This window comes from Quercus suber, unplaced genomic scaffold (genome assembly GCF_002906115.3).
Source record: "Quercus suber isolate HL8 unplaced genomic scaffold, Cork oak 2.0 scaffold_63, whole genome shotgun sequence".
Classification (NCBI taxonomy): Eukaryota; Viridiplantae; Streptophyta; class Magnoliopsida; order Fagales; family Fagaceae; genus Quercus; species Quercus suber.
Genome location: NW_027069528.1, coordinates 342,576 through 369,651, shown reverse-complemented (window position 1 = coordinate 369,651; position 27,076 = coordinate 342,576). Strand labels below are relative to the sequence as shown.

General features: G+C 35.0%; 5 protein-coding genes across 6 annotated transcripts; 4 read left to right on the top strand and 1 right to left on the bottom strand.

The window, feature by feature from the left end:
• Positions 1-7: 7 nt before the first annotated feature.
• LOC112003435 (RNA polymerase sigma factor sigC) lies at positions 8-3,238 on the top strand (the record flags this gene model as incomplete). Its single annotated transcript, XM_065772734.1, is given in 6 exon segments — positions 8-311; positions 314-492; positions 580-810; positions 1,402-1,542; positions 1,646-1,846; positions 2,602-3,238. Coding segments are annotated over 6 exon segments (1,338 nt in total), but the record flags the coding sequence as incomplete, so codon positions are not given.
• A 2,038-nt stretch (positions 3,239-5,276) lies between these two features.
• LOC136067205 (uncharacterized) lies at positions 5,277-10,025 on the top strand. The gene is made up of 2 exons (XM_065772732.1): positions 5,277-6,347; positions 8,651-10,025. The coding sequence occupies exons 1-2, from the start codon at positions 5,524-5,526 to the stop codon at positions 8,817-8,819; spliced, it is 993 nt and encodes a 330-aa protein (XP_065628804.1). The 5' UTR covers positions 5,277-5,523; the 3' UTR covers positions 8,820-10,025.
• A 3,784-nt stretch (positions 10,026-13,809) lies between these two features.
• On the top strand, positions 13,810-14,598 carry LOC111988097 (B3 domain-containing protein At2g33720-like). The gene has a single exon (XM_024019858.2). It carries the CDS (start codon positions 13,810-13,812, stop codon positions 14,596-14,598), a length of 789 nt encoding a protein of 262 aa, XP_023875626.2.
• A 2,000-nt stretch (positions 14,599-16,598) lies between these two features.
• Positions 16,599-19,489, bottom strand: LOC112004958 (short-chain dehydrogenase TIC 32, chloroplastic). The gene is made up of 5 exons (XM_065772733.1): positions 19,312-19,489; positions 19,109-19,187; positions 17,617-17,701; positions 17,156-17,202; positions 16,599-17,007 (listed from the first exon to the last, which is right to left on the bottom strand). The coding sequence occupies exons 1-5, from the start codon at positions 19,428-19,430 to the stop codon at positions 16,843-16,845; spliced, it is 495 nt and encodes a 164-aa protein (XP_065628805.1). The 5' UTR covers positions 19,431-19,489; the 3' UTR covers positions 16,599-16,842.
• Positions 19,490-19,673: 184 nt separating this feature from the next.
• LOC112003430 (uncharacterized) lies at positions 19,674-26,985 on the top strand. 2 transcript variants are annotated; one of them, XM_065772730.1, is made up of 13 exons: positions 19,674-20,001; positions 20,835-21,171; positions 21,422-21,515; positions 21,945-22,053; positions 22,282-22,553; positions 22,701-22,828; positions 22,961-23,195; positions 24,125-24,313; positions 24,533-24,822; positions 25,398-25,596; positions 25,708-25,950; positions 26,210-26,292; positions 26,398-26,985. In XM_065772730.1, the coding sequence occupies exons 1-13, from the start codon at positions 19,689-19,691 to the stop codon at positions 26,540-26,542; spliced, it is 2,637 nt and encodes an 878-aa protein (XP_065628802.1). In that variant the 5' UTR covers positions 19,674-19,688; the 3' UTR covers positions 26,543-26,985. The 2 variants fall into 2 exon arrangements, with proteins under 2 accessions (XP_065628802.1, XP_065628803.1); XM_065772731.1 differs by lacking the exon at positions 26,210-26,292 and having other exon boundaries at positions 26,398-26,597.
• Positions 26,986-27,076: the final 91 nt, after the last annotated feature.

The window sequence follows — 27,076 nt, the reverse complement described above, 5'->3', positions numbered from 1 at the left end:
TAGCAAATTTAATTTGTTAATTGAAAATCTTCACGTTTTAGAGGAAACTTTCGTTGATTCAGATGTGCTAAGGTTGGAAAGAGATATTATGCAGCAACTAGGAAGGCTTGGAGCTATAAACTTATTCAATACCTGTCTATCAAGAACGGTTCAAAACTCAAATCTATTGGATTTGTCTGACATACCTACTGATTATACAGAGCACGAGAAGAAAAGCAAAACAGACGAGCATGCAGAAGATGAGATGAAAGGCAAAACGGATGATTGCATAGGTAAAGTTGTTGTTCGCTCCAGGAAAAAGAGGGAAGAAAATCAAGAGGAAAAAAAACATTGGAAAATGCCTGTGAAACTTCTCTTCTGTTATTGCCTTCAAAAATCATTCAGCAACGTTTTGGACAGCCTAATGTTTCATCTGCAAAAAGGGCATCAAGTTCTAGAAGTAGAAGGCTTAAGATTTCTAGGAATGAGGCTGAAATGTCAACAGGTGTTAAGGTAGCATTAATCTTCTAGGCCTTGGAATGAAATTTTTCTGTTCATGTTTCAAAAACTTCCTTAACAGCTATATCCAAATCGTTACAGGTGGTTGCAAACTTGGAGAGAATCAGAAGAACTTTGGAAGAGGAAACTGGTCGAGTAGCCACCATAAGTTGCTGGGCAGAAGCAGCCGGACTTGATGAAAAGGTGCTGCAGCAGAATTTGCATTTTGGTTGGTATTGCAGGGATGAGATTATAAGGAGTACTCGCTCCTTAGTTCTATACCTTGCAAGAAACTATAGAGGCCTGGGAATAGCCTTGGAAGATTTAATTCAGGTTTGTCAGACAAAATTTTCATTTATATACTACTTTTTTGTTTATGATTTGAAGGTTCGCAATGAAAAAACTGGTATATAGGTGTGAGATGCTATACTTGTCTGGTCATTGGTAAGAATTCATCTATATTTACCTTAACAAGTGTGAAGACTTAGAGGGTGTTAGCTTTTTTGTGAAGAAGCTTATGGCTACTACTTCTTCCCATTGCTGTTTTACTATCAAAGACACTTATGCATTAGTTAAGGAAAAACAAGTCAGTATAATAAATTCAAATAAGATAAATATGCAGCCTGTGTCCTTGAGTCTTGATTTTTGGTAGTTCACGTGTCTCACATCTCATGCCTGCATCAAAACATGACCCTCATGTTTGCACCTGCATTGTTAAATCATCAAAATTCCAAGTTGCAGCTTTCTTTCATGCTGAGATTGATAAATGCATGAAACTGCCAAAAGGAGGAGAAGAAGAATAAAAATTTATATATGTGCATGTATGTATGTATATTATATATAATATGTATCGGCATATCACTCTCATTTTCCTAATTTCTTGCTTGCGAAGATTTACAGGTTCACTTTTGTTTTATTTTACAGGCTGGAAATCTGGGAGTGCTCCAAGGTGCTGAAAGGTTTGATCATACTAGGGGTTACCGATTTTCAACCTATGTCCAGTATTGGATAAGGAAATCAATGTCAAGAATGGTAGCACAGCATGCCAGGGGAATTCAAATTCCTGTATGTTTCTATATTCTTCGAGATGTTGTTTAATGTAAAAATGTCATGTTTGTGACATCCAGAGGTTGATCCAAATGTTTTCCTTTTTTATTTTGGTTTATAGTACACATTGTGCAGTGCAATAAATCAGATACAGAAAGCTAAAACAGCCCTTAACAGTGGCCACAAGAAATACCCAGATGATGATGAAATTGCAAAGCACACAGGTCTTTCTTTGGCTAAAATTAGATCGGCTAGCAAATGCTTAAGAGTTGTGGGTTCAATTGATCAGAAGATGGGACATTGCATCAATATAAAATATATGGTATGACTAAAATCCATTCTTGCTTCCTTTATCATATGCATTCATCTCATCCATACTGGCAAGTCAAAGCCTTGTTGATAAATTAAGATTTGTGTAACACATTTTGTTTTTGGCTATGGTCACCTAGTACTTCTGGTAGATGGCAGCAAAAATTAGTCATGCTTCTTGTCGTTATTGTTGCCTAGTAAATCTACATTGTATAATAATGTCACAGTGGAAACCATTTTTATAGTTGTAGAGAAGCACATTTTCAATTCACTCAGTGGGCACAACATATTCAATAGAACAAGCCTAGTTTTCTTGTGAAACTCTACCAGCCAATAGAGTCACCTAAAGGATCCTGATCATAAACCCTCTTGTGAGGGTAAGTTTTTTTTTTGGGGTGTGTGTGTATGTGTTCTAAAATAGTGCCAATCGGATCACAAGGCCATTGGTGTTGTTTTTCTGCACTTGCATAGTCACATTTCTCACACAATCTGAAATAAGTGTTTGTGGGATTGTTTTCCATAAAGAAACTAGCATTTTTTTTTAAAGGGGGAAGGGAGATTTTGCTTCATAATGTAGTAAAATAAAAATTTCCTCCTCCAGTGAAGCAGGTTTAGGAGAAGGGTGAGCCTACTTTTATGATAGCATCATTGTCTAAAAGCGCTATATGAGGTGGCCATTTTCATTTGAAATTCAGACTCACAGTAACATTTCAAATCTTGTTGAGATTATTTTGTTAACTAGAAGTGTGTTTTGAAAATCTGATGCAGGAAGTTACACCTGATATGTCGGTAAAGAGCCCGGAAGAAACTGTCATGAGGCAACACATGATAAAAGACATTCGTGATCTTTTGAGAGGCTTGGATTCAAGAGAGAGGCAAGCGTTGTTCCTACGGTTTGGTCTTCAGGACAATCAGCCTAAATCACTTGAGGAATCTGGGAGGCTTCTTTGTGTGACCAAGGAGTGGATGCGGAAAATTGAAAAGAAGGCTCTAACAAAGCTAAGGGATGAAGATATCTGCAGAAATTTAAGCCATTATTTGGATTTGTAGTTTTGGCTTTATTTCAGAAGCTCCAATATTGTCTGCCTTTTAAGTTGAGCTTGGAGTTAATTTCAACTTTCTTAGGCTAGATGAATTGTTATAGAAACCCAACAGAGCTAGGGTCATGACGAGATCTAAAACTGCACCCAAATTATGAGTGGCTTTTGTGAGTTCTCAACCCAGGAATGTGCACATCATCATTCCATGATGATCCATGAATGCATTTTTCCATCAAGTTTTTTTGTGTGTTATATTTGAAGGTGCACATGTTCCACACTTTCACTGGTTAAGTATTGGATAATCTCTCCTGGAACCGTTTTATAAAAGAAGAAAAAGAAAAAGGATTTGATTTGAGTTTTTTTAATCAATTATTTGAGCTGAGTTAGACTCATTGACATCATTCTATCTTTTATATTTGTATATTGTATAGAACATACCGATCTTTCATTTTTGTTTCCTTGGATTCACAAATTCCCTTCACGAGGGAAGTGCTAGTTAAACAAAATAAACATTGTTTTCTTAAAAGTTTATTAGATAATGAAATGGAATGGAATAAATGGACCATAAACAATTGGTGGATGAGAAAAGTATATGGGTATATTGTGTTTTGGAGGTTTTATATATATATATATATATATATTTCAGAAATCATTGGAATATGTAATTTTAGGTTTACATTATTCAAATTCTATTCCTGTTTTATCATGATAGAGATAATATTTTACTTCCATTTCATTAAATGAATAAGTCATCCCTCCTATCTTAAATGAATTAGGAATGCTTAGGGTCTATTTGGATACCGTTTATTTGCTGAAAATTGAAAACTTATTATTGAAAAAATGTAACAAAATAATTTTTAAATATGAATAGTGCCGTGTAGGACCCAACAAAATATATAATTTACATTTAAAGTGGAGTTGACTGACAAGTGCACGGTTACTATGAGACCTACCTTTTAAACATCAAATACAGACGTGCTGAGGGAAACGCTTTCCAAACGATCACTTAAAATCAAATGAATTTGAATAGATATTTAATATTTTCCCTGAACCATTTTATTCATTTTCATTGATCCTTCAAACATGAAAAATTTCATTCTCCTCCCCCAATCTGGTTGCAACTTGCAAGCATCTTTTATTTAATATGACATGTAATGAGTTTGTGGATTAACTTTTTTAAACATGTAAATTTTAATTTAAAATTCTAAAATGGTAGGTGTCTAATTCAAAACTATCGATCTTAACCCAAAAAAAACTTCATTAAATGATAATTTAAAGTAAGTAAACTACGTATTTAGTCTTTATTTTTTATATTATATTTCAATTTGATTAATAACTTTTCAATTGTGTTAATTTTGTCCATAACCTTTCAATGTTATGTTAATTTAGTCCATATCATTATATCTTAGATGAAAATTTCTGACGTGGCAAAGACTAAAATAAAATATTAGTTTATTACCATATAAATGGAAACTAATTTTTTATTTTAACCTTTAGCTACGTTAACAATTTTCATCCAAAATATAACAGTAGGACTAAATTGATACGACACTGAAAATTATAGAATAGATTGACATAATTGAAAAGTTAGAAACTAAATTAAAATATGGTGTAAAAAATAGGGATCAAATACGTATTTTACCTATTAAATATATATATATATATATATATATAAACATTTTATAAAAATAGGAAAAAAATTTATAATATTTTTTTTCATAAAAATAGAATAAAATCTTTCTTAAAATGGTAAACGAATCTTTTTATTAAAATTTAAAAGTAGTCAAAGGAGTGAAAGAAGCCAACCAACCAAACGGTCCAAACTACTACTACTTCACAGCCAAGCAGTCACCCCATACAGCTTAGGTGAGCTTGCACTGTTTTCACTTTTTCAACCCGCAACGATACACGTGTCCCGCCCTCGCCTTTTAATGTTCAGACAGCAGTAATTCCATTAAGAAAACGACTCCATCACCCGCAAGACTCACACATATCTCACAGACACATAAAGCTCGTCGGCTGTCATTGCTGGCGAAATACCATTCCATCTGTGACACATTGTATTTCCCCCGCGGGTGATTACAGTTCCAAAATATTTAAGCGAGTCGGTTTATCGCCGCGCCACCACTCCCTCACTCACGCTCCAAATGGCGCGTGAAAACAAACACAAACAAGTAATCACTAATCAGATTCATAAAATCAGTTTCTAATTATAATCCTAAGCTGCTAACAGTTAATAATCAGCTTTCCTAATTAGGAGAGTGTATTCAACGCTCTTTATAACAGCTTCAGTTTTTATTTAATGATTGAATAATCAAGCACGCTATCCAGTACTCTACCAGAAACGAAGAACCAATCAAACGCTACAAAAAAAAAATCAAACTCTACAAAAACCTCAAGTTCACAATGTTCTGACCTTATCTGATAATTTTCTCCTCCTCCCAAATATTAAAATAAAGCTCTCTCTCTCTCTCTCTCTCTCTATATTTCTCTCTCTGTTCATCCACTTTGCCTTCCTTCCCATTCTTCCTTAGCTCCCTCAACTGCTTTTTTAGTTTTTCTCTCTCAGAGCAATTTCTAGGGTTTGAAATGCTACTAACTCTAAGATACAATTTCAGCCCTTCATTTTAATGACTTTCTCCACCAGTGAATGGCTCGATTTAACTCTCCTATTTTCCATTTCACCATTCTCTTCTTTACTTTTTTACCCCTGGTTCAAGCGTCCGCAATCGATGGCGGCGATTTCTCGATTCGCGATTCGGATTCCGATTTCAATATCTTCCATCAGGACTACTCGCCGCCGGCGCCGCCACCTCCGCCACCTCACCCGCCGTCGGTTTCCTGCACCGATGACCTAGACGGCATCGGCGACCTCGACGCCACGTGTCAGATAGTTAACGATTTGAACCTCACTCGCGACGTGTATATATCGGGGAAGGGAAATTTTTACATCCTCCCCGGGGTGAGGTTTCACTGTCCGATTCCCGGTTGTTCGATTACGGTGAACATTACCGGAAATTTTAGTTTAGGCACAAATTCTTCGATCGTGACCGGAGCGTTGGAGTTGGCATCGCATAACGCGAGCTTCCTCAATGGTTCGGTGGTGAACACGACGGGACTGGCGGGGAACCCTCCGCCGGAGACGAGCGGTACGCCGCAAGGGGTAAGCGGGGCGGGCGGAGGACACGGCGGCAGAGGCGCGTGCTGCTTTTTGGACGACACGAAGCTGCCGGAAGACGTGTGGGGCGGAGACGCTTACTCGTGGTCTTCGCTGCAGAAGCCGTGCAGCTTCGGAAGCCGAGGCGGGACGACGAGCAAGGAGGCGGAGTACGGCGGATTGGGAGGCGGAAAGGTGAGTATGGATGTTGTGGGAACTGTTGTTGTGGAGGGAAGTATTTTAGCTGACGGCGGCGATGGAGGAACTAAAGGTGGAGGCGGCTCTGGTGGCAGCATTCACATCATCGCTTATAAAATGTAAACTCTTTTAACTCTCTGATGATTCCTCTTTCTGTCTTTAGCTTTTTTTTCTTCTATTTTCGTAGTTGATGGAATAGAGGGAAACTAGATATTTGATTGAGTTTTGTTTGGCATCATTTGGATGGTCGGGAAAATTTTAGGTTATTCATAGAGATGCGTTTTTGTCTCCAGTGGGTTGGTGAGAGAAGGGAGGGAAAAATCTTAGTAGAGCTATACGAAAATTTATACTAGAAAACAAAAACCAAGATGCGGCCTACAATTGTTGAATTAAGTAGTGCAAAAAATAAAGGAAAATATAGAAATAAAATATCTGAATCTGCGTTTACTTTGTAGATTACTTGCTGTGAGTCCGTGACTTAAAAAAAAAAAAAAAAAAAAATTTGGGATTTAATTCTGGTACTCTGATGTGCTATTTCCTTTTGTGTGTCTGTGCGCGCGTTCTGGTTTGAAATTCTGTAATCTAGCATAAAAAGATGTATTTTTTTTCTTTCTTCTGGAGTGTAAAGAGTAAAGTTGAGGTGCAAATTTTGCATTACTTGATTTGATGCTTTGGTTTTAAAGTCCCTTCAAATATCATAGATTGTTGCAGTTCCTGAAGTTTCAATATTAGCCCAAACTTATAAATTAGCATTTTAAATGGATGGTACCTATCACTGCTTTCTGCAGAGTGTCATGGTTTGAGCCCCAGAATTTTCACCTATGCATATCCTCGCAATTTGAACTTTTTGTGATATATTGACAATACATAAACGTTACTATCATAACCATACAGTGGGAGATTTTTTAATTTTTAATTTTTTTTTTAATGATTTGGGCATCGTTAAGCCTAATCTTGTGTGTGGACTTGACATGCATTCTTCTAGTATTTTCTTCTGGCGAAGTTTGAAGTTAAATGGTGAAGGAGGCCAATGTTTAAACTTTCTGTTTCTAACTATTTATGCATTTTAAAATATCATTCTTCTTTTCCGGTCAGGTTATGCATGCTAGATTGAATTTGAGAAACAAGATTGGAAATCATCTTTTGTGTAATTTTCTAACCAGAATTACCTTGAAGAGGAAAATGAATGGCAATATTGAAGCAGAATTAGTATTGTAACTATGTTGGTGGGGAATAAGAATTCAATTATGAAGAGGAGCGGGAGACAACTTTTTACCAGGGAAAAGTGAGTTCCCTTTATATTATGGTTTCACTGTTATTTTCCACAACCAGAGCTTGAGTTGTAGGGAGTGTGGGTCTATTTTCTAAATGACATTTGAAATTTCCTATATATATTCTTCTTCCAGAAACTTCATTAGTATCTATTTACTCCTCCTATTGCCTTGCCTTTTTCTTCTCTCCTTATCACCTTCCCTTCATACTGTGGTTTCATAATCTTGTAATTCCATTGATGTGACATGTGTTCCTAATGTAAATTACATTGAAGATTAAGTTAATCCCTAATATAATTTGACTTTTACTGCTCTGTTCACATTCATGAACTTCGATTATTTTAAAATTGCTGCTAGAATGATTAAATTCTTGTTCTATCCAATTATTATTTTATAAGTTTCCTTTTTATAAGTTCTAAAATGTTTGTGCATCATCAAAATTTAAAGACTTTTCTTGATCGCTTTCCCATGATAGCCTATCATCACATTGATTACATTTAATGTTAATTATAATTTATATTTTTCTCCAGTTTTTATTGTTAAAGCATACAAAGGATTTAACTATTAATATATGATAAGTAGGTGGTGCAGAAATACTTAATCTTTCTTCCTTGAAATGAGCATTTTCTCAAAGTCGAGTGGGCATTTTCTTTGTAGCTTTGCTCTGGGGGGAAGATGTGTCTAATGTCTTTTTTTTTATTTTTTTTTTTATATAAATTATTTTTTTTAAAAAAATGATTTTATAATGGCACAACTTTAGCAACACACTGGTTTGTATCTATATACACGTGTTCATGTGTGGGCATGCACCATGCGTTTTAGATAACATGTAATGTAGATTTTTATTTTTAGCAGAAGATGCATCCATATTATTCCATTTTTATATGGTGCTTTGGTGCATGCGTGTGTGCCTTACTAGGCATATATTTGTGCGCACACACTGGATAAAATTAATTCCGATTTTATTTTTATTTTTTAGGGGAGACATTCAACAGCATATTATTCCATTTAAGTCTTACCCATTCTGTTCGTGTAGATGTGGGTGTGATTGTATTTGCATCCACCTCAGCTTAGATCTGTAAAAATTTCAGTAATGGAAATACAGGTTTTTATACTTATTTAATTGAAGTGTTTTCCTTTCATAAGAGCAGGACTGGCAGTGGCAGGATAAGTGCTTGTGGAGGTAATGGATATGGTGGTGGCGGTGGTGGAAGAGTTTCAGTTAATGTTTTCAGCAGGCATTATGACCCAGAAATTTTTGTGCATGGTGAGACTCACTATGTTCTTTGGCTATGGTTAGCTCCCTTTATTTTTTTTTGATAAGTAATTATTAGCATTGAAGGGAAACCTCATGTACATGGTACACTGGACGAGTACATTACAACAAAAAAGAAAAAGAATGATGCAGCAAGAAAAACTTAGAGCTGAAAAAGTTCTGATATGATCCAGCTAAAGAGATTCAAGCAAATTGACACTTATAGAGGTTTAAGAAGAAAATCCAGCAATACAACCAAATATTATAGCAAAGATAGAAATAAGACTGAACTTAGAAAATATCGATGAATATGATCAAATGAATCTAAAAGGCAAAGACCATAAAGCACCAAATTAGAAAATTGTCCTTGTTTGTGTCATTTGATATGTTGGCAAATTTATTTATTTATTTTTTGTGGAAGACAACACCTATAGTGTTTTTATAATAAATCAATGTTCCATCTCATTTCCATTAATGATAATGATTTACAATTTTTTTTAAAAAGCGTGCTTTCTGCTTCTTAGAAAAATGCTGGAAAGGCATGCATGAGCCTCACTTCAATAAATGAGTTTTGTTTTGACAAAGCAAGGTGCTTACGCCTTGGGCTTTGAGCTTTAAGTGTGCTTATTGAGCTGTTAACAAAATTGGTAAAGAGCTTAAAATTTAAACAAAAGTAGAAGAAGCTGTAGTCTTGATGGAAAGCAGTCCTTTAAAATATATATATATATATATTTTAATATTATAATTAATTGAAGACATTTATTGAAGAGAGAAAAGGAAAAAAGAGTGCTCCCCATGTACATAGGAAGTTACTTGGGAAACTAAAATATATCATCTAAAAGTTGAATTTACCTAAAAATTCCTTCAAACTCTGGAGTCCCTTCTTCTCTTGCACATGCATCACCACCCATATGCATGTGGAATTGTGTTTGTAACAGTTAATGGAGGTTCATTTGGTTGTTTTGATTCCTTCTCACTGAGTTTATCAATAAGGTCACTGACAAGTGACAACAAACTAGATTGAAAGTGCTCTTGCCCTTTTCGCTTTTTTGATGTTTTTTAAATCTATGTTTTTAACATTTTCAGTAAGTTAATGCAATGATACATTGCTCTTTCCAATACTGTTCCATCTTTAAACCTTAATTTCTTTTTGTATATGTTCAGCTGTGTTTTTTTTGGGGGGGCGGGGGAGATATTGGATCATATGAAATTTTCTCCGTAATCAAGTGGCGGAGGATGAGTTGTAGTTGCCTATCAATAAAAAAAGAAAAAGAAAAAAAGAAAACAGAGAAGCCCATGAGCCTATTTCATTTTGAAATCTCATTTGCTGGGTTCTAATTGTGTTTTTTTTTTTTTTTTTTTTTTTTTTTTTTTTTTTTTTTTTTTTTTTTTTTTTTTTTTTTTTTTTTTTTTTTTTTTTTCTTTTTTTTNAAGCCTAGATGACAGCAGTGATGCATGCTTTTGAAATGACATCACTATTCAGTTGATCAGTTCACATGGTAAGTGATATTCATAGCTAACAATAGGCATTTAAGGTTATATTTGCATTTTTGCCATTGATTGTGGTGTTTCACCTTGCATTATCTTTGTTTCACTTAACTTTACATATTCTTCCGATTCAACTTTAATCACTTCATTGGACCCACAACCTGATCAGAACACCAAATTGTTAATCTTACAGAAGATGGCCTCAGAAGATCCAGCAGCAAGGCAGCTCCTACAATGAAGAACATTTCTGCTTGTGTAAAGAAATGTACATTTTTACCACACCCAGAAAACAGAAAAGGTATAAAAGCTGTTACCATATGGACTGTTAAATCGTTTTTCATTTTTTATTCATTTTTTTTGGGGGGGGGGGGGAATGATGGCAACAGGGCAGGATCTTATGTACAGAATGATGGGGATTAATTAGTCAAGATGGCAGTTTAGAATTTGCTAGGCTGGTCTGTTAATTTGTATCTACATTATACCTTCATCAAATTGAAGAAATCTGATTCATCTTGTATGTCCTGCTTCCATGTGAGATCATCTAGATGGTGATATAAGTTGTACACCAATGATGATTGATAATTTGATCAGACTTTGGCTTTAGAACATTGGTCTCTCTGGATAAGAGGATAAAATTAAATTTCAGACCAATTTTAAGGAATGTGGAGACAATGAGAATGATGGTCGCCAATCCATATTCTACATGATTTTATGGAATTATACACAAAACAAAGGTTCAATTTTGTTTCTGATCAATTTGTGAATAACTTTGGCTCAATGACCTTAAGAAAAGTGAATTATTCTAAAAGAGGGATCTATGTCCTCTTAAAGACTAATCATTTTTTATGCCCAAAATTTTCAGTGTCACAAAAGGTGTAACTTAATCTAGCCTGATAAAAGTTTAATTGCTCCTGAAATTCTAAAGGTTATAATCAAATTTAAAACTAATCTTAAAAATTATAATTAATATATTTTGTTGACTCAACGATTTAAGACTGATAACAGGAATTTTCCTTATATGGCACAAACTACTGATTTGGTGGATTGAAATCTACTTGAGGCATTGGCCTTGTAATGAGTACAATTATTTTGATTATACACTCATCAATCTCCACCGATCCCTCACTATGGTGAAAAAAATTGTTAATGTTTTCATGCATTTGGGTTCGTTTTTATTTTGAAGTATAAATGTCTTTCCGTCTTTCACAGTATTAGGCTTTTAGCACATTTCACCGGTTTTATTTTTACTAAACATGTACATTTTCAAAAGTCTTACGTTACATAGGGAGTTCATCACGTGGATTGTTGAGGTGTCAAATTTTTTTTTTTTTTTTAAGCATTGAATTAAAGTAAAAATTGAAGCTATTGAAATATCTAGTTTGTTTCTGACAAGAAAATTTTGGGTTGGTTATAGGTGAGGGTGAATTCGTTAGGCTGCTTGTCAGTATACTTTCCCGCCAATATTTTGGATCTAAAAGCCTTATAATTTTTTCCAGATAGGTGCCTTTGTTTGGTTTTTTCTTTGGACCATCACCAATCCCTAACTCCACTTAGATCTCCAATAGAGTTCATCAACTTTGAAACTAGCTTCTTCACTGCCTTAAGGGTTTTATTGGCAAATGGCAGGAACGCGCAGCACAAATGAACGTGAGTCTGTTATACCGAATCCCTTACTTGCCATATTTATTTGATTATTAGAATTATTAGTTTCTTCCAATATCCCACTGGTGGTTCTTGCTGAACATTTCTTTGCAAAACTATCAATTTAATATTTATGTGTTCTTAACAATTTTAGCATCAATTGTATTGATTTCTTTGTACTAATACCATAATGAGCGTGCCAAAATCATGAAACATGTCAAATGATTTCATGCGAAATATGGCCATATTATTATGAGGATTTTTCATTTGCGCATAATATTTTAAATATAAAATAATTAAGAAAAAACTTGTAAATTCTAAATGGTGCCGTTTATATCATATATTTCAATTAAACTTCAAATAGATTTATTTCAAACATTGCTCAAATTCACAATTCGCAATTATAGGGCTTAGTCTAAGACTAACTCTAACACATTTTGGATTATAGTGACCTTAATTAATTGGCACAGCAGCCAAACCAATGGGTACACAGTTCAAGTTAATCCAATGAGTGAATTATGTATATGAATGAAAGAACACGAGCACCCATCAAGCAGAAAGTGCACAATTTGAACAAAACTCACAATTAACATAGGCCTAACGTCCCCTCAGTGCAGGAATTAGATTTCTACAGCATGGGAAAGAAACGAACAGATTACATGTAAAACTGCCTCAGCACTCAGCAGAGTAAAATATTTATCAAAATAAACAACTCCAATAAATTAAAATTTTCCGGATTGTCACACCTCATTTTGGCATAATTTTTTTTCCCCATACTATAACCCTTTTGGCCTGAGGAATAGATGTCTATAATAGTATGTCAGTGCCTCAGCAATCTTATATATTCCTTGTCTTTAACTATGAACACCATAGATATTTAGGCTATATATTCTGTCTTTTTCCACTTTGTCACACTCTTGCTATTCAAAGGTTCTGCTGTGGAATCGGATGCCCCAAACGTAGCTGAATGCTAACATGAATGATATTTGATGCTGCCTTCAAAATCTACTTCTCTGCTTCTTCTGCCATCGCCTTTGCATCCCTGGGATTAAGAAAAGGAAACGATCAAACATTTTGGAGTACGACTATATATAGACATCATTTTGAAGAAAATCACCAAGGTTGGATTACTACAAGCTTTACTGTTTCAAAATTTCTAGGGGCATAGTAAAAGCTTGCCTCGCAACACTGAACCCAGTCACAATTGTCATTTTCTAGTAACACATTTTTTTGAGAATCTAGTAACACATTTGGTGTAACAGCAAGTGCAGCTGTCTTTTACTAGTACTTTTCCCTACTATAATAGCACATTTGATACGGTGCACATTTGATAAGTCATAACATAACCCTGATTTACACCATTGAACTTAGGCCACCACAATACTCATAACCCAGTCTCTACTTGACCAGAACGGCACCGTACTACGCGCTCCACATCTTAGGTGCGTTATGCTGTCGTTTCTTTAAGCTTTAAGGCGGTGGATATTGACACTGGAAAAAAAAAAAAGATTTGGGGTCTAATAAGTAATAACGGTCGAAAACTCCAATTCCTAGTTGGTTTTGGAATTGGGATTAATTGTTGAGAAAGATAGGTTGAGGTTGGTTGTGTTTCCTTTAGCAATTCGGATTACTTTCTCAAAACAAGATTTAAGTAAAAATAAACCGACTCTAGGAGTAATTGGGAAAAAGAAAGTACTCTACTATTGTATTCCGAGTCCGAGTCCGACTCTGAGTTGGAATTAGAGTTCTATTTCTCTATATAAATCTTTCCCTTTTCTCTTTTTTCCTCTGTACCCAACACACCAATTAAGAGCACTTTGTTTTCTGTTTCGATTTTCTTCTATCTCCTCCAGTTACTTGTATCATCTTTCATTCATTCATTGGGTTTTTTCTCTAAACCCACAGCCTGTAGAAGAAGAAGCAGCCATGATACCCATCACTCAAAATCTGCTAAAAACCTTTCAAAACCAGAACAGCCAAATTTCCACCAACTTAGCGCTTAATTCTGGGTTTCACACCAACAAGTGCAACAAAGAACAAGCCATGGTAGCCATCACTCAGAATCTGCTACAAGCCCTCGAAAGCCAAAACACCTTAGTTTCCACAGACTTAACGCTTTCTTGTGTGTTTCACACCAAACTCAACGCCAACAAGTGCAACGCTGGACAAGAAGAAGAGGTTTCAACAGCACTGACGCTGTTTGATGAATCATGGTTTTCTTCCAATAAGAGAAAAACCATGCAAAAAGATCAATGTACTCCTCCTACTACTTCCATCTCTCACAATTATTCCACAGTGACCTCCAACACACAAGAAGAGAGTACGTCCATGACGCTGAGCACTAGATTTTCTCCCTGGACAATCATTAAGAAGCTCACGGCGAGTGATATTGGTAGTTTGAGCCGGCTCTTGGTGCAACAAAGTCTTGTCCGCCAACATATTCTGCCATTCTTTGGTACAGACTCGGTTGCGAAGATCGAGAGTAACGGATTGAGTGTAACAGTTTTCGATCAAGATTCACAGTCCGAGTATGAGTTGGTTTTCAAGAAGTGGCCTTCATCTAAGAGCTATGTTTTCAATGGCAAATGGCACGAGCATTTTGTGGCTAGGAGGGAATTGAAGGTAGGAGATATCATTGGGCTTTACTGGGATCCATGCCATTCAAAGTTCAATTTTTGTGTTCCGCAAAGGGCTCCTCTTCATCAGATGTATTAATTAGTCTGCTCTTTGATAGTTTTTAGGCCTACATGATCTTTTATGTGAATTAATCTTTTTTTCTTTCCTTGAATTTTTGGACAGTCGTTGTTATCCCTAATGTAATGTTTCATTAATTGAAGAAATCTTTTTTTTTTTTTTTCCTTTTTGTTATAACGTGTGCAGATTACTACATTCTCTCATTGCTTTCCTTATTCCAAGTAGTGTTTTGGGCTGAGGCATGCTATTTCAATAATTACTTGGCCCCAAATTAACTGATCTCTTTGGTAATAATAGTAACTTTGGTAGGGAATTTCATGGTATTGTTGCTTCATAGTTTTCTTTGTATTAGTTTTTCCTATATTTTCCGTCAAAGGAATGTGTTCACCGTCAACGAAATGCTCTAGCCAGGGTGGCTCTATGGAATAGGCAAATGAATCAAGCAGAAAAAGACCCCCAAACGTTTACCAATAAGATCATGAGTAATACTACAGTTACAAATTATTTTACAACATTTTTAAAAAATGTTAATGTGGTCAACCTTTTATTGGTTTTTATGTAGGCCCACTATTAATAGCAATTTTTCATTTACTAATAATCACACACCACATCAGTAATTTGCAAATATTAGCTAATAAATAAAATGATATTCTTTATCAAATGAAAATCAAGAAAAAGAGTGAAAGAAATACTCTTCTACAAAATTTTTCATAACAAATCTTAAGTGTCAAGTTATTATTGGCTGTTATTGGTGGACAAAAAAGTAATGATGGGTTCAAATTAGAATTAGTAACAATTTAATACCTAAAATTTATTATGAAAATGTTGTGAATGTAATACTTCTTAAAAAAAAATGCACAATATTTTACAATATTTTTCAAAATAGTTGAGTTCAAACATTTACTATAACAAACTTTTACTAGTTCTCATATCACATTATTAGTTCTCCACACACAAAAAAATAAAAAAATTCTACGTGGTTAATTAGTAATTTGACATCTAAAACAATAAAATAGAGTTAAATAATATTTATTTTTTTTAAAAATCATTTAAATACATAAAATGCTTCAATTCAGTTTTCACCTAAGACCCCAAAACGCGTCAAGCCCCCTGGCAATAGCACATTCTCTTGCTAAAAAGGACAAGTACTCCATCCAATTTACTTGTTTGGATGGAAGTTCTTTGGATATAAGATGTGCCACAAGGCATTCTTCATATTGTTCAAGTCGATTTGGCCTCTTTAATTGAATGAAATTGATGACGTTCTTCTCAAAAAGAAAAGAGTTCCTCAAGGAACTGATGCATTTTTTCTTTCTTAATCATGTGAATAAACACAAATCAAAGTAACAAGTCTTGACATGCAAATATGTTGCTTTATACATACTCCCAATTAATAAATTCAAAGCAAAGCATGCTTATAATTTTTCCTATTCAAAATGCTCCTCAAATAATTGATTCTAGAATTACCTAGGAATTTGTAGTTAAGTGCCAATTACTAACAACCTTCCCATCCAAAAAAGTCTAAGAGGAAGTTTGGATGGAAGAAAACGAAGTTATATAACTCAGTTTTCATTGTCTAACACTCAAAAAACATGAGTCCCACTAAAAACCAAATTGTTTGGATTAATTTTTTAGTTGAGTTTTCATAACTCAAAACTCAAAAATTTGTAAGTTTCCAAATTTTGAGATAAAATTTTCAATAACACTATTATAAATAACCAAGTTATAGTGAGACCCACATCAGTGTATTGTCAAATTAAGCCAGTGTATGACCGTTGAGAGCTAACATTTTACTCTTTATTTTTTTTTCTTTTCAGGCAGCTTCTCCTTCTCTTCTTTGAGTGGGCCCCCACTATATGCATTATTTGAATTTTAGATAAGAGATATGCATCCAAAATATAAATCCAAAACAAATATTTTCCGGAGTGAGTGAAAAAGTATTTTGGTTAAATTTTGTGATATATTTTTATGAGAAAATGAAATGGTCACTTTAAAGAAGATATTATGAAATCCAAAACAAATGAAAATCAAAATAGTACTGCTACATTAGGATTGGAATTCTGAATAGTTCATCCAAATACTCAACAAATTTCAATGAACACAGCTTTTTACAAGGTCTTGTGCTTTAGCTTCTATTCAAACTGCTTTTAGAACATGAAAATTGTACCACTGTGAACTTCTAGTTCAATTAAATTAATTTCTATATGTTTTTATCTTATACAAGGACAGAATAAGCCAACAACTTAACAACGCCTTAAATCCCAACTAGTTTTGATTGGTCATGCTCAAGCTGAAGTCCCATAATTTCTTTGCCAATTCTGCATCTTGACCGTGAGAGCTTGCTTTTGCTTTATTACTATCCATGAAATATTCACCACTTATTCCTTTAACCTGTGGATGCAATGCCACATAGCATTGAGTTGCTGCTCCCTGCAACCATGTAAATAAATTCAATAAGCAACCATGCTGCAAGGGGGCAACTGAATTCATCAAGTGAAGCTGTTTAAGTGGATTTTGATAGGATTTGCAGGTACACTCACAGTAGTAGCACATATGAATTATGTGCCATGATACATACCTGAGGAACATTTTTCAGCACATATTTACCAAGGGTATTAGCAAGAACTGCATTGAGCCAATACAATAAAATTATTAGCAAAAAACCAGACAATTTCACATTCAGTGAGTGCAGTTAGAAACTCATGATCTAATAATGATTTTTATCGGGAAATCCATCAAATGCATCATGCAGAGGGTTGTCTCCTGGTGATACGTGGAATAACTTAGTTGTCTTTCTTATAACCAAAAAGAGCCCACAAAGTTCCACAACTAGATTTGTGGCACAAGCATATTAATACAGATTTTGTGCAAATACAAAGTATAAAACTTGAAACCTGATTCTATTCAACCAAAATAAATAAATAATAAAGAACCTGATCCTAAAATAGTATAGGAATACTAGGAATTCACTTAGTGTCGATATGAAATTACACACTTAGACATATAATTAAATATAAGTAAAATTGCTCAGAAGTTTACCATTCAAGAAACTGTGGTGACGCAGAAGATTTGTAACAATTGCTCCTGGATGAAGAGAATTAGCAGTTATCTCTACCCCTTCTTCCTGTTTAAAAGAGGGAAAAAACCAACAATTGCAGATTATATTCCGCCTCACATGACAATATGACTAGTATGGAATTATGAACTGAAAGACTGGTTAAAAGAATGTAAAATGACTGTTATTATCATTCCTGCCCTGAAGGAAAATAAATTGACCTTACATCATGATCTCTACGTTGCATCCAATGGACAATCTTTAGTACAGAGGATGTAGCAATTATGTGTCACTTTTACATGAGAATATTTCGCAAAATAAGAATAATTTATAGTTTTCCACCATATCAAGTCCCAGTCACACACCAAATCAAGTTATTACTTTATTTCTATGAATATCATCTATGTGGACCTATTAAAAATGGATTATTCTAGTAATTTTAGTTATGCCTAGGTGACATTTATCAAAAAAGAAAGAAGCTATGCCTACGTGACACTTATCAAGTTATGCCTAGGTGACAGTTTCCCTAGCCTGACTCCCCCGATGCCTTTATCACGTTTATGGCAGGCAATGGCAGTAGGGAAGTTTCTTAGTGTGCCCAAGGATATCAAGCACACCAAGGATTATATGCCAGGCCAGAGTCACAAAGTATAACAATCTTATCACTCATAGACTAAGCTAACAATTCACTGTTTCTAAAAATTAAGACATAACATTATACTACAGAATTTTTATTAAGTAAAATATTTTTATTCAAAAATAGAGAGAATTCAAATATATAACATTATGCTATACACAGGATGTTCTCAATTGACTTACTAATAATCTTAAACGAAGTGACCAATCAATTAAGTCAACAAGAAAGTATAAGAGATTGCATAAGAGAGAAGTTTAGTGCTTAGCTGCTAAAGATGAAAAAAGGGAATGGAACAGCAAGTGAGGACTTAAAAGATAAAGTCCAGTATCTTTGGCATGTTATGATTACGAACACTTAAGTTACATTCCTGTACTTTCTCTGGGTATGAATATTTTCAACACTTTATCTTGTTTACCTCTACTACTATACTTTTGAAAGTGTAATCAAATTGATCATGATGCAAACAAATAAAAAAAATTTAAACTGCAGTATTAGTAAATCTTCATATAATTTCATGTGCACCACTTATGCATCACCTCACCTTGAAGCAGCTGGTATTCCTAAGACATTGTAATGACAGCATCAAATAGGCAAACACACATACTCAAGCAGAAATGTCTTAAAAGAAAATAATTCAGTTGACTCCCAACCATCTATAGTAACATATCTTTGGTCATTGGAAGCTTATATATATGTATATATATATTTGACAATAAACATGAACAATGTACAGCTTGCATAAGCATTTCGTTGTCAGCTAATCCAGGAATTGAACCATTTTTTTGCCAAGCCTAGACTATTCTACGATATATAGTTGATGGTTTATAAGCATTGAGTACCTTCAAGCGCCTCGCAAGCTCATTAGCATGCAAAATGTTGGAAAGCTTTGATTGTCCATAAGCATAGATACTGTTGTATCTGTTAATTATCAAGTAAAAGTAAAAGTTGAGGTAAAAATATAATCTATTTATGAGCACCTCAAGCCCTAAAACATAAATTACTAGGAGGCAAGAGTCATCAAATTGTCCAGTAAAACTTTTACCCTGATTCATCATTGATCTTATCAAAACGAATCCCTTCACGATACGCATATCGGTGACCATCTGATGATAAATTAACAATCCTTCCCTCCTTGTTGCTTTCGCGAGCCGTTTTTTTCATGGTCTCCAATAGAAGGTTTGTCAAAAGAAAATGACCTGAGAAATGGTGTTAAAACCTCAAGCACTCCACATTCCACTCATTTGAAGGGTAAATAAAAAGTATACCATTCAGAAAATATTTCTACAAAGATGCAGTTTTTATTTTTTTTTTTGAGAAGCNCCCCCCCCCCCCCCCCCCCCCCCCCCCCCCCCCCCCACCCCCCGTTTTTATTCTTTCTTTCATTCTGCCTCACAAACACCCAGGTTGATACACACAATTATGTCACAGTTTAAATGTTCTGTAGAAAACAAAACAACACATATTTTGATTTCTTTGGAAGAAATCATATACTTAAGTGGAGTTCATGTTTGTGTATGTACAGGCTGCACAGGTGGTGTAGGCAGAGGACGTGTTCTGAACAATAGTGTTGGCAGTGGTGGTGGGCATGGTGGTAAAGGCGGGCTTGGATGTTACAATGGTAGTTGTGTTGAGGGTGGTATTTCGTATGGTAATGCAAATTTGCCTTGTGAACTTGGTAGTGGAAGTGGAGATGAAAGCTTAGCTGATTCAACTGCAGGTGGTGGTATCATAGGTGGGTCAATAGTACATCATCTTGTCACTACTTTGCTATAAAATGGTGGAAGATGTTGATAAGGATCTTAAGGAAAATTAAATTTACTTGTTATATGTATCTGCAATCATTGTAGTCAAATTTGAGTGAAGGTGGATGGCGCCATTCATGGGCACCTTTTTTTCTCTTTGCCTCTTTTTTAAATATCTTTTTCCCCGTGTTTAAATATCTTTTGAAGTCATGTACTTTATATTTGTAACATTTATAGTGTAATACCTGCTTTTAATTATAATTTATCTGGCTGTGTATTAATAAGATATTTTTTCCATCACTTATCATTCTTTAATTTTTAATATGATTTAATAATTGCCTTGTTGCTGTTTTATTTTCTCTTAGAATTTAAGAATGCCTATTTTTAATATAAAATTTAATTTTTATGGTGTAATACCTATTTTTTAATTATAATTTATCTGGCTATTTATTACTAAGGTTTATATATATATATATATATCAGTTTTTTTTATCACTTATCATTTACCATTTCCTATCATCTTAAGCTTTTGAGATTAGTGGTAGTTTATTATCATATTAAAGCGTGTAGTTATGAGTTCGAACCCTGCTGCACCTACCTTCCATTTAAAAATAAAAAATTCCATTTGAGCGCCACTTTTGAGGGGGAATCTAGGCCCATACGTGAGAGGGGGTATAAGAAAATAATGGTTAAGTGATTAAATGCACCTTTTCCTGTCAGGTATTAGTGGTAGTTTATCATATGCAAGCCTTATTTGAGTTGACAGTTGCTATTCCTTTAGTTTCATATCCTCCATATTCACACCTTTTTTTTTTCTGAGCAGTAATGGGTTCATTTGAGCATCCCTTGTCAAGTTTGTCAATTGAAGGCTCAGTGAGTGCTGATGGAGAGGATTCTGAAGAAACTAGTGGAAAGGCAAATTATGCTGTTGCAAATAGTTCAAATGGAGGTCCTGGAGGTGGGTCTGGTGGAACTATTCTTCTGTTTTTGCAAACAATAGCACTTGGTGAGGCTGCTATCCTTTCAAGTGTTGGGGGATTCAGTAGTCCCACTGGGGCTGGTGGAGGAGGTGGTGGAAGGATTCACTTTCATTGGTCTGACATCCCCACTGGAGATGTGTACCAGCCCATTGCTACAGTGAAAGGAAGTATCCATGCAAGGTTCAGACATAGCCAATTTTTATGCGAATGCTACATATTTCTATATGTTGTGAATTCTATGGGTTTTTCTATTTTGTGAAAAGAAAGAACTTATTGGTTCATAATGAGCTTGTTCATTCAATGAAAGATTATTTGATATGGCAGATTCAATGCTGGCACGTTTTACATTTTATATTACTTCATTTAATAATATCATCACTGAATTTAGCTAGTCTTCTGGTAGCATATTGATGTTTTCTGTAATGGTTAGGGGAGGGAAAGGTGCACATCAAGGTGGTGCTGGAGAAAATGGGACGTTGACTGGGAAAGCTTGCCCAAAAGGACTATATGGTATATTTTGTGAGGTAGGTCTGCAATATGATAACTTTAAGATATATTAATTTCCTTTGTGTTTTTGCACACTGTTTCATTTGTTCAGCATTTCTTAGTTTGAGTTTGTATATCTGCACACAGATTTCATAACATAAAAAATGTATATTTGTCAACTTCAAGCTACCATGAATAAATGGACTTCTTTTTCATTTTTTTTTATTATTATCTTTACATGACCTTTTATCATGTGGGATACAATTACAATCATGAACTAAACAAATTACAACTAGAAATGATAGTAGAAAATGCAGAGCATCATAGTGTGCTACCTATGGACCTCTCTCTCTCTCTCTCTCTCTCTCTCTAAATTTGTAGTTTAGTATGCATCACTATTTATTCCATCATATAATTTTTCAATTATGAAACTTGTATTTGTATTTGTATTTTTTTTTTATCTTCAGGAATGTCCAGCTGGCACTTATAAGAATGTTACAGGATCTGATAGAGCACTTTGTCATCATTGTCCTGCTCAAGAGCTTCCCCATCGTGCTGAATACATTGCTGTCCGAGGTACTTCTATGTTATTGGTGGCTAATTTGTCTTCTATCATAAGAGATAAAGGAACGTATTCCCTTGAAGTATTGTCAGTTCTTATTGATTTCCATCCTTTTTGTCTTGGAGGGGGAATTATTTCTTATCTGTAGTTTCATTTGCTTTATATCCGTTGTTTCTTATTCCAAAAAATAATTGGAAGTTCTAGAATTAATGTACGGATTCTCAACTTGTCTGCTTTAACAGGAGGTATAGCTGAAACTCCTTGTCCTTACAAATGCGTTTCAGACAGATATCACATGCCAAATTGTTATACAGCTCTCGAAGAGTTGATTTATACATTTGGTGGGCCTTGGTTATTTGGTCTTCTTCTTATTGTTCTCCTCGTTCTGTTAGCTCTGGTGCTCAGTGCCGCGAGAATGAAATTTGTTGGGGTAGATGAATTACCAGGACCAGCTCCTACTCAACATGGCTCTCAAATAGATCACTCCTTCCCTTTTCTGGAGTCATTGAATGAGGTTGCTTTGAACAATCTTGCATTATAAAATTGTCTTTTTCATACTGATTTTTGTACAGGAAAAGAAGTCTTCACATACAGCTTTTGTAAGTTTTGCTCTGTCTCCACCCATGATATCGAATGTAACAAGGTGCTATTGATATACTAGGTTTTGGAAACAAACAGAGCTGAAGAGTCCCAGAGTCATGTGCATAGAATGTATTTCATGGGTCCTAATACTTTCAGCGAACCTTGGCATCTACCTCATACTCCTCCAGAACAAATAAAAGAGATAGTGTAAGTTAAATTGGATCATTCTTTTCCTGATTACTTCAGTTGCCCCTTTATGAATTTCATTGTTATTATCTCTTTGTTAATTTAATTATATTTGATTAGAAGTCTTTCCTCTTAATCTATCTAATTTGGCAGATATGAGGGTGCATTTAATACATTTGTAGATGAGATCAATGCTATAGCTGCCTATCAATGGTGGGAGGGGGCAGCATACAGCATTCTTTCTGTTCTAGGATATCCTCTTGCATGGTCATGGCAACAGTGGCGCCGGAAATTGAAATTGCAACGATTGCGTGAGTTTGTTAGATCAGAGTACGATCATGCTTGCTTACGTTCTTGCCGTTCACGTGCTCTCTATGAAGGGATCAAGGTTAGCTTTTGCACAAGTTCTGGTTTTTTGTCGTGGCTTCATTAGACTATGATACTTTATGTTGCATGTGATGCATTTTAAATGATTAATGAGTTATTAAGTTTTTTTAGGCAATGCACCCATACGTCTATGATATGCTTGCATAAATTATCCAAGATTCTACCATTTTTGCTCTGGCTGAACATTCAATGCTGTAGATACTACTCTACCAAAGTGGCTGTGAAGGTTATTTTTTGGTATACTCTGGGGGTGGAATTGGTGGGAAGAACTCACTGAAATGTATAGAAAAAAATGAAAAGAGGGGTAGACATTGGGGTTCGAAGTGTTATTTGAGACCTGGAGAATGACCTGACTTCAGGGGGGTGTACAATATCTGATTTATTTACCAGCTCAGTTATAACCCTGATGCGACTATGATTTAAAAAAATAAGCTATTTTCCTGTATAAAGTGACATGAATAGAGCATGTCAAGGGTTTTGTGGCATTTAATTTTTCCTACTGAAAGGAAATTAATGCTTATGAGAACTAATAATAGAGTGTTATCTTAGGCATTTCGTACTAGGATCCAAATCCAGGTCTAATTTATTGACATTAGATTGTATGTTTGCCTTTGCTTTTATAATTGACTATTTATTCTTAACAATGTCTAATGTTCTTATCCTTTTATCCAATTACAATCCCCACTTTTTTTGTGCCAGTAGTTTCATTTGTTAAGAAATATAAATCACATCTAACTTTCTCTTTTAGTGATAGTTGAGTGCATATTCATTCACTATAGATGGGATTTGGACTTACCATTCAGCACAAATTGGTTTTCTGTGTGTAATCCTCTGCAAAATCTAATCTCTTGCAATATGGTAAATGCAATGTGGTCCCAGTGAAATTTAATTGGTTTTTAAGCTTGGGTATGTTTTCATGTGTTTCTGTAGGTAGCTGCAACTTCTGATTTAATGCTAGCATATGTGGACTTCTTCCTTGGTGGGGATGAAAAGAGAACTGATCTTCCTCCACGCCTACACCAAAGATTTCCTATGTTATTACCTTTTGGAGGAGATGGAAGTTACATGGCCCCTTTCTCACTTCACAGCGATAATATTCTCACAAGCCTTATGAGTCAGGTTTGTTAATTCATACAGGGACTCATAGTAAAAAATGATCAATGCGCACAAAACACAAGCAAGTTTAGAGAAAGACACACACAAACAAACACATGCACGTAAACCTACACATAAGAGGGAGAGAGAGAGATGAGATCTGTGGGGGAGGGGTGCTAAATCGATCTCTTCTAAGATTTAGCTCTTATAGAATTTGCTAATTTTTATGCTTCTGGCCTGCAGTCTGTCCCACCTACCAAATGGTATCGATTAGTGGCTGGATTGAATGCACAGCTGCGCTTAGTTCGTCGTAGTCGACTAAGAGTAACATTTCAACCTGTTCTCAGATGGCTTGAAACTCATGCCAATCCTGCTTTGGTGGGCCATGGTATACACGTTGATCTTGCTTGGTTTCAGGCTACAGCTTGTGGTTATTTTCAGTATGGACTTTTGGTGTATGCTATAGAAGAAGAAAATAATCCTGTATCTCTTGGATATATTGGTGGAGCACTACCAACTGAGCAACAATCACGGTAATGCTCTGTAGTGTTCTGTGATTGATAACCTATGTTAACCAATATGTGGTCACATTAGATTCTTTCTATTTCATTTTCATTATACATAGTACTGTTAGTTGTGTGGTGAAATCTTGCCAAAATTGAGTGGGTGTTAATGTTATGTCATGCTTCCGTGGATGAGATGATGACACGAAATGTATCAAATTTACAAGCGTCATTGAAGTTGAAGGTTTAGAGACCATAATATTGAACATACATAATAAAAAGAAACATGAATGCAAGTATTAGGATCAGAAGAGGTGTAGGTGAAAGAATAGACACATGCACCTTATTACTTATGTGCTATGAACATACACAGGCTCACCAGGCCTATCAGCAGAAACACACACAACGTCAGATATAGCAATCTGAAGTCTTATGCTGTGTTTTTTAGCAGATTTAGGATAGATAAGGGAGTTGAATTGATGTACATCACTCTCTTGTACATGCTGACCAACATGTGAACATACAACATATACATGATAGTAATTGAATTGAGTTTGACTTGTTTTTCTTTCTCCCTTGGCCTACGGTGCAAAAAACACTTACAGAGAAAATCCTCCATCCAGTCATCTGAGAGAAGAAACACACTTAAACCAAGCACATGGAAGCAATGAAAGTTTATTGAGGCGAAGAAGGATATTTGGCAGCATTTTAGATGCTAACAGTGTACAAGAAATTGAAGAAAAGAGAGAAATATTTTATCTCCTCTCTTTTATACTTCATAATACTAAACCTGTTGGACACCAGGTATAATGAGTTGATTATGGCATTTTATTGGTTAAAATTCACTTGAAGTTTTGATTACTTCTCACTTCTCTCTATCCACAAATTTCTTTTTCCTTTTTGGTCTGATTGCAGGATCTTGTCGGTTTAGTAATCTCTATGCTACTTCTAGGAGATTTTAGCTTAGTGTTGCTTACTTTGCTCCAGTTGTATTCATTTTCACTGTTAGACGTCTTCCTGGTTTTGTTTATTTTACCCCTCGGCGTTCTTCTCCCATTTCCTGCCGGAATCAATGCTCTGTTCAGTCATGGACCTAGACGTTCTGCAGGCCTTGCACGTGTTTACGCCTTGTGGAACATTACATCCTTGATTAATGTAGTAAGTTGCAATATCTGCTCATTAAGATTCGGGTTGAGTGATTCTACTTATTCTTGAGCCCTGATTAATCTGCTTTTCGCCCAGTGAACAAATAGGCTGAGGAACTTACATTATACATATTTTGGTAGCTGAAAAAACTGTGTGAAGAACATAAATCTTAAGTGGAGTTTTGGTTGAAATAGACATTATTTTTCAGTTTGAAATTGACTGCCACTCTTCTTTTAATAAATTAAAATGTAATTACCTTATTTTCTTTCAGGTGATTGCATTTCTTTGTGGATATTTTCACCATAATGCTCCATCACCACCACTTCCGAACTTTCAAACTTGGAATGTTGGCATGTGAGGGAATTTTAGCTTTGAAAAAATATTAATTTCAATGTTAGGAAGTAGTGCCATTGACAAAACACTGAACTAACTGTGATTATTGATGGTGGTTGTGTGCAGGGATGAAAGTGAATGGTGGATTTTTCCTGCTGGACTGGTTTTGTGTAAATTCTTCCAGTCCCAACTAATCAATTGGCACGTGGCAAATCTGGAGATTCAGGACCGATCATTGTATAGTAATAATTTTGACATGTTCTGGCACTAATAACTTGGGTTTTCACAAGATGGCATTTCCACATTAACATGCATTTTTGTTGTCATAGGTATTTTGTATGTTTGAGTAGGTGAGTGATTGACATAGAGATTAGAGAAAGTAGAAAAAGGAAAAAGAAAGAAAATGATAGGAGAAAGATAGATTTGTTATCGTTATTGTAATCACCTGTAAACAGTGAGCAATATGCAGTCCTTCCACCCCCCCCCCCCCCCCCAATATAATGTATACAGTTTTTATACAATGTAAACAGTTCTTTTACTACCTCACCATCTGTCACAACTTGTGGAAGTTTTCAAGTATGTGAGTGGTCAATCACTTGCTCTATCACCGTAGAGTTGTGGCACAAAATTTGTCCCTAATGTAACTATAATCGCAGTACGCATATCCTTTATTTATTCAGTGACCGTATACCATTCCAACGTTTTCTCATATAATCTACTTATCGAATGATTAATCTAACGTACAGTGAATGGAATTCGAAATCTGGTAAAAGTTTGATTATGCTTATATATACTTGGCTAAATT

Excerpts from the sequence above, each read along its gene's own strand:
- LOC136067205 (XM_065772732.1), top strand. The coding sequence starts at position 5,524 with ATGGCTCGATTTAACTCTCCTATTTTCCATTTCACCATTCTCTTCTTT. Across the intron at positions 6,348-8,650 it reads CACATCATCGCTTATAAAAT|GACTGGCAGTGGCAGGATAA; the intron begins GTAAACTCTTTT and ends TCATAAGAGCAG.
- LOC111988097 (XM_024019858.2), top strand. The coding sequence starts at position 13,810 with ATGATACCCATCACTCAAAATCTGCTAAAAACCTTTCAAAACCAGAAC.
- LOC112004958 (XM_065772733.1), bottom strand. The coding sequence starts at position 19,430 with ATGAAAAAAACGGCTCGCGAAAGCAACAAGGAGGGAAGGATTGTTAAT. Across the intron at positions 19,188-19,311 it reads AAGATCAATGATGAATCAGG|ATACAACAGTATCTATGCTT; the intron begins GTAAAAGTTTTA and ends GATAATTAACAG. Across the intron at positions 17,203-17,616 it reads TCACCACAGTTTCTTGAATG|TTCTTGCTAATACCCTTGGT; the intron begins GTAAACTTCTGA and ends GGCTCAATGCAG.
- LOC112003430 (XM_065772730.1), top strand. The coding sequence starts at position 19,689 with ATGTCACAGTTTAAATGTTCTGTAGAAAACAAAACAACACATATTTTG. Across the intron at positions 23,196-24,124 it reads CTCTCTATGAAGGGATCAAG|GTAGCTGCAACTTCTGATTT; the intron begins GTTAGCTTTTGC and ends GTGTTTCTGTAG. Across the intron at positions 24,314-24,532 it reads TCACAAGCCTTATGAGTCAG|TCTGTCCCACCTACCAAATG; the intron begins GTTTGTTAATTC and ends TCTGGCCTGCAG.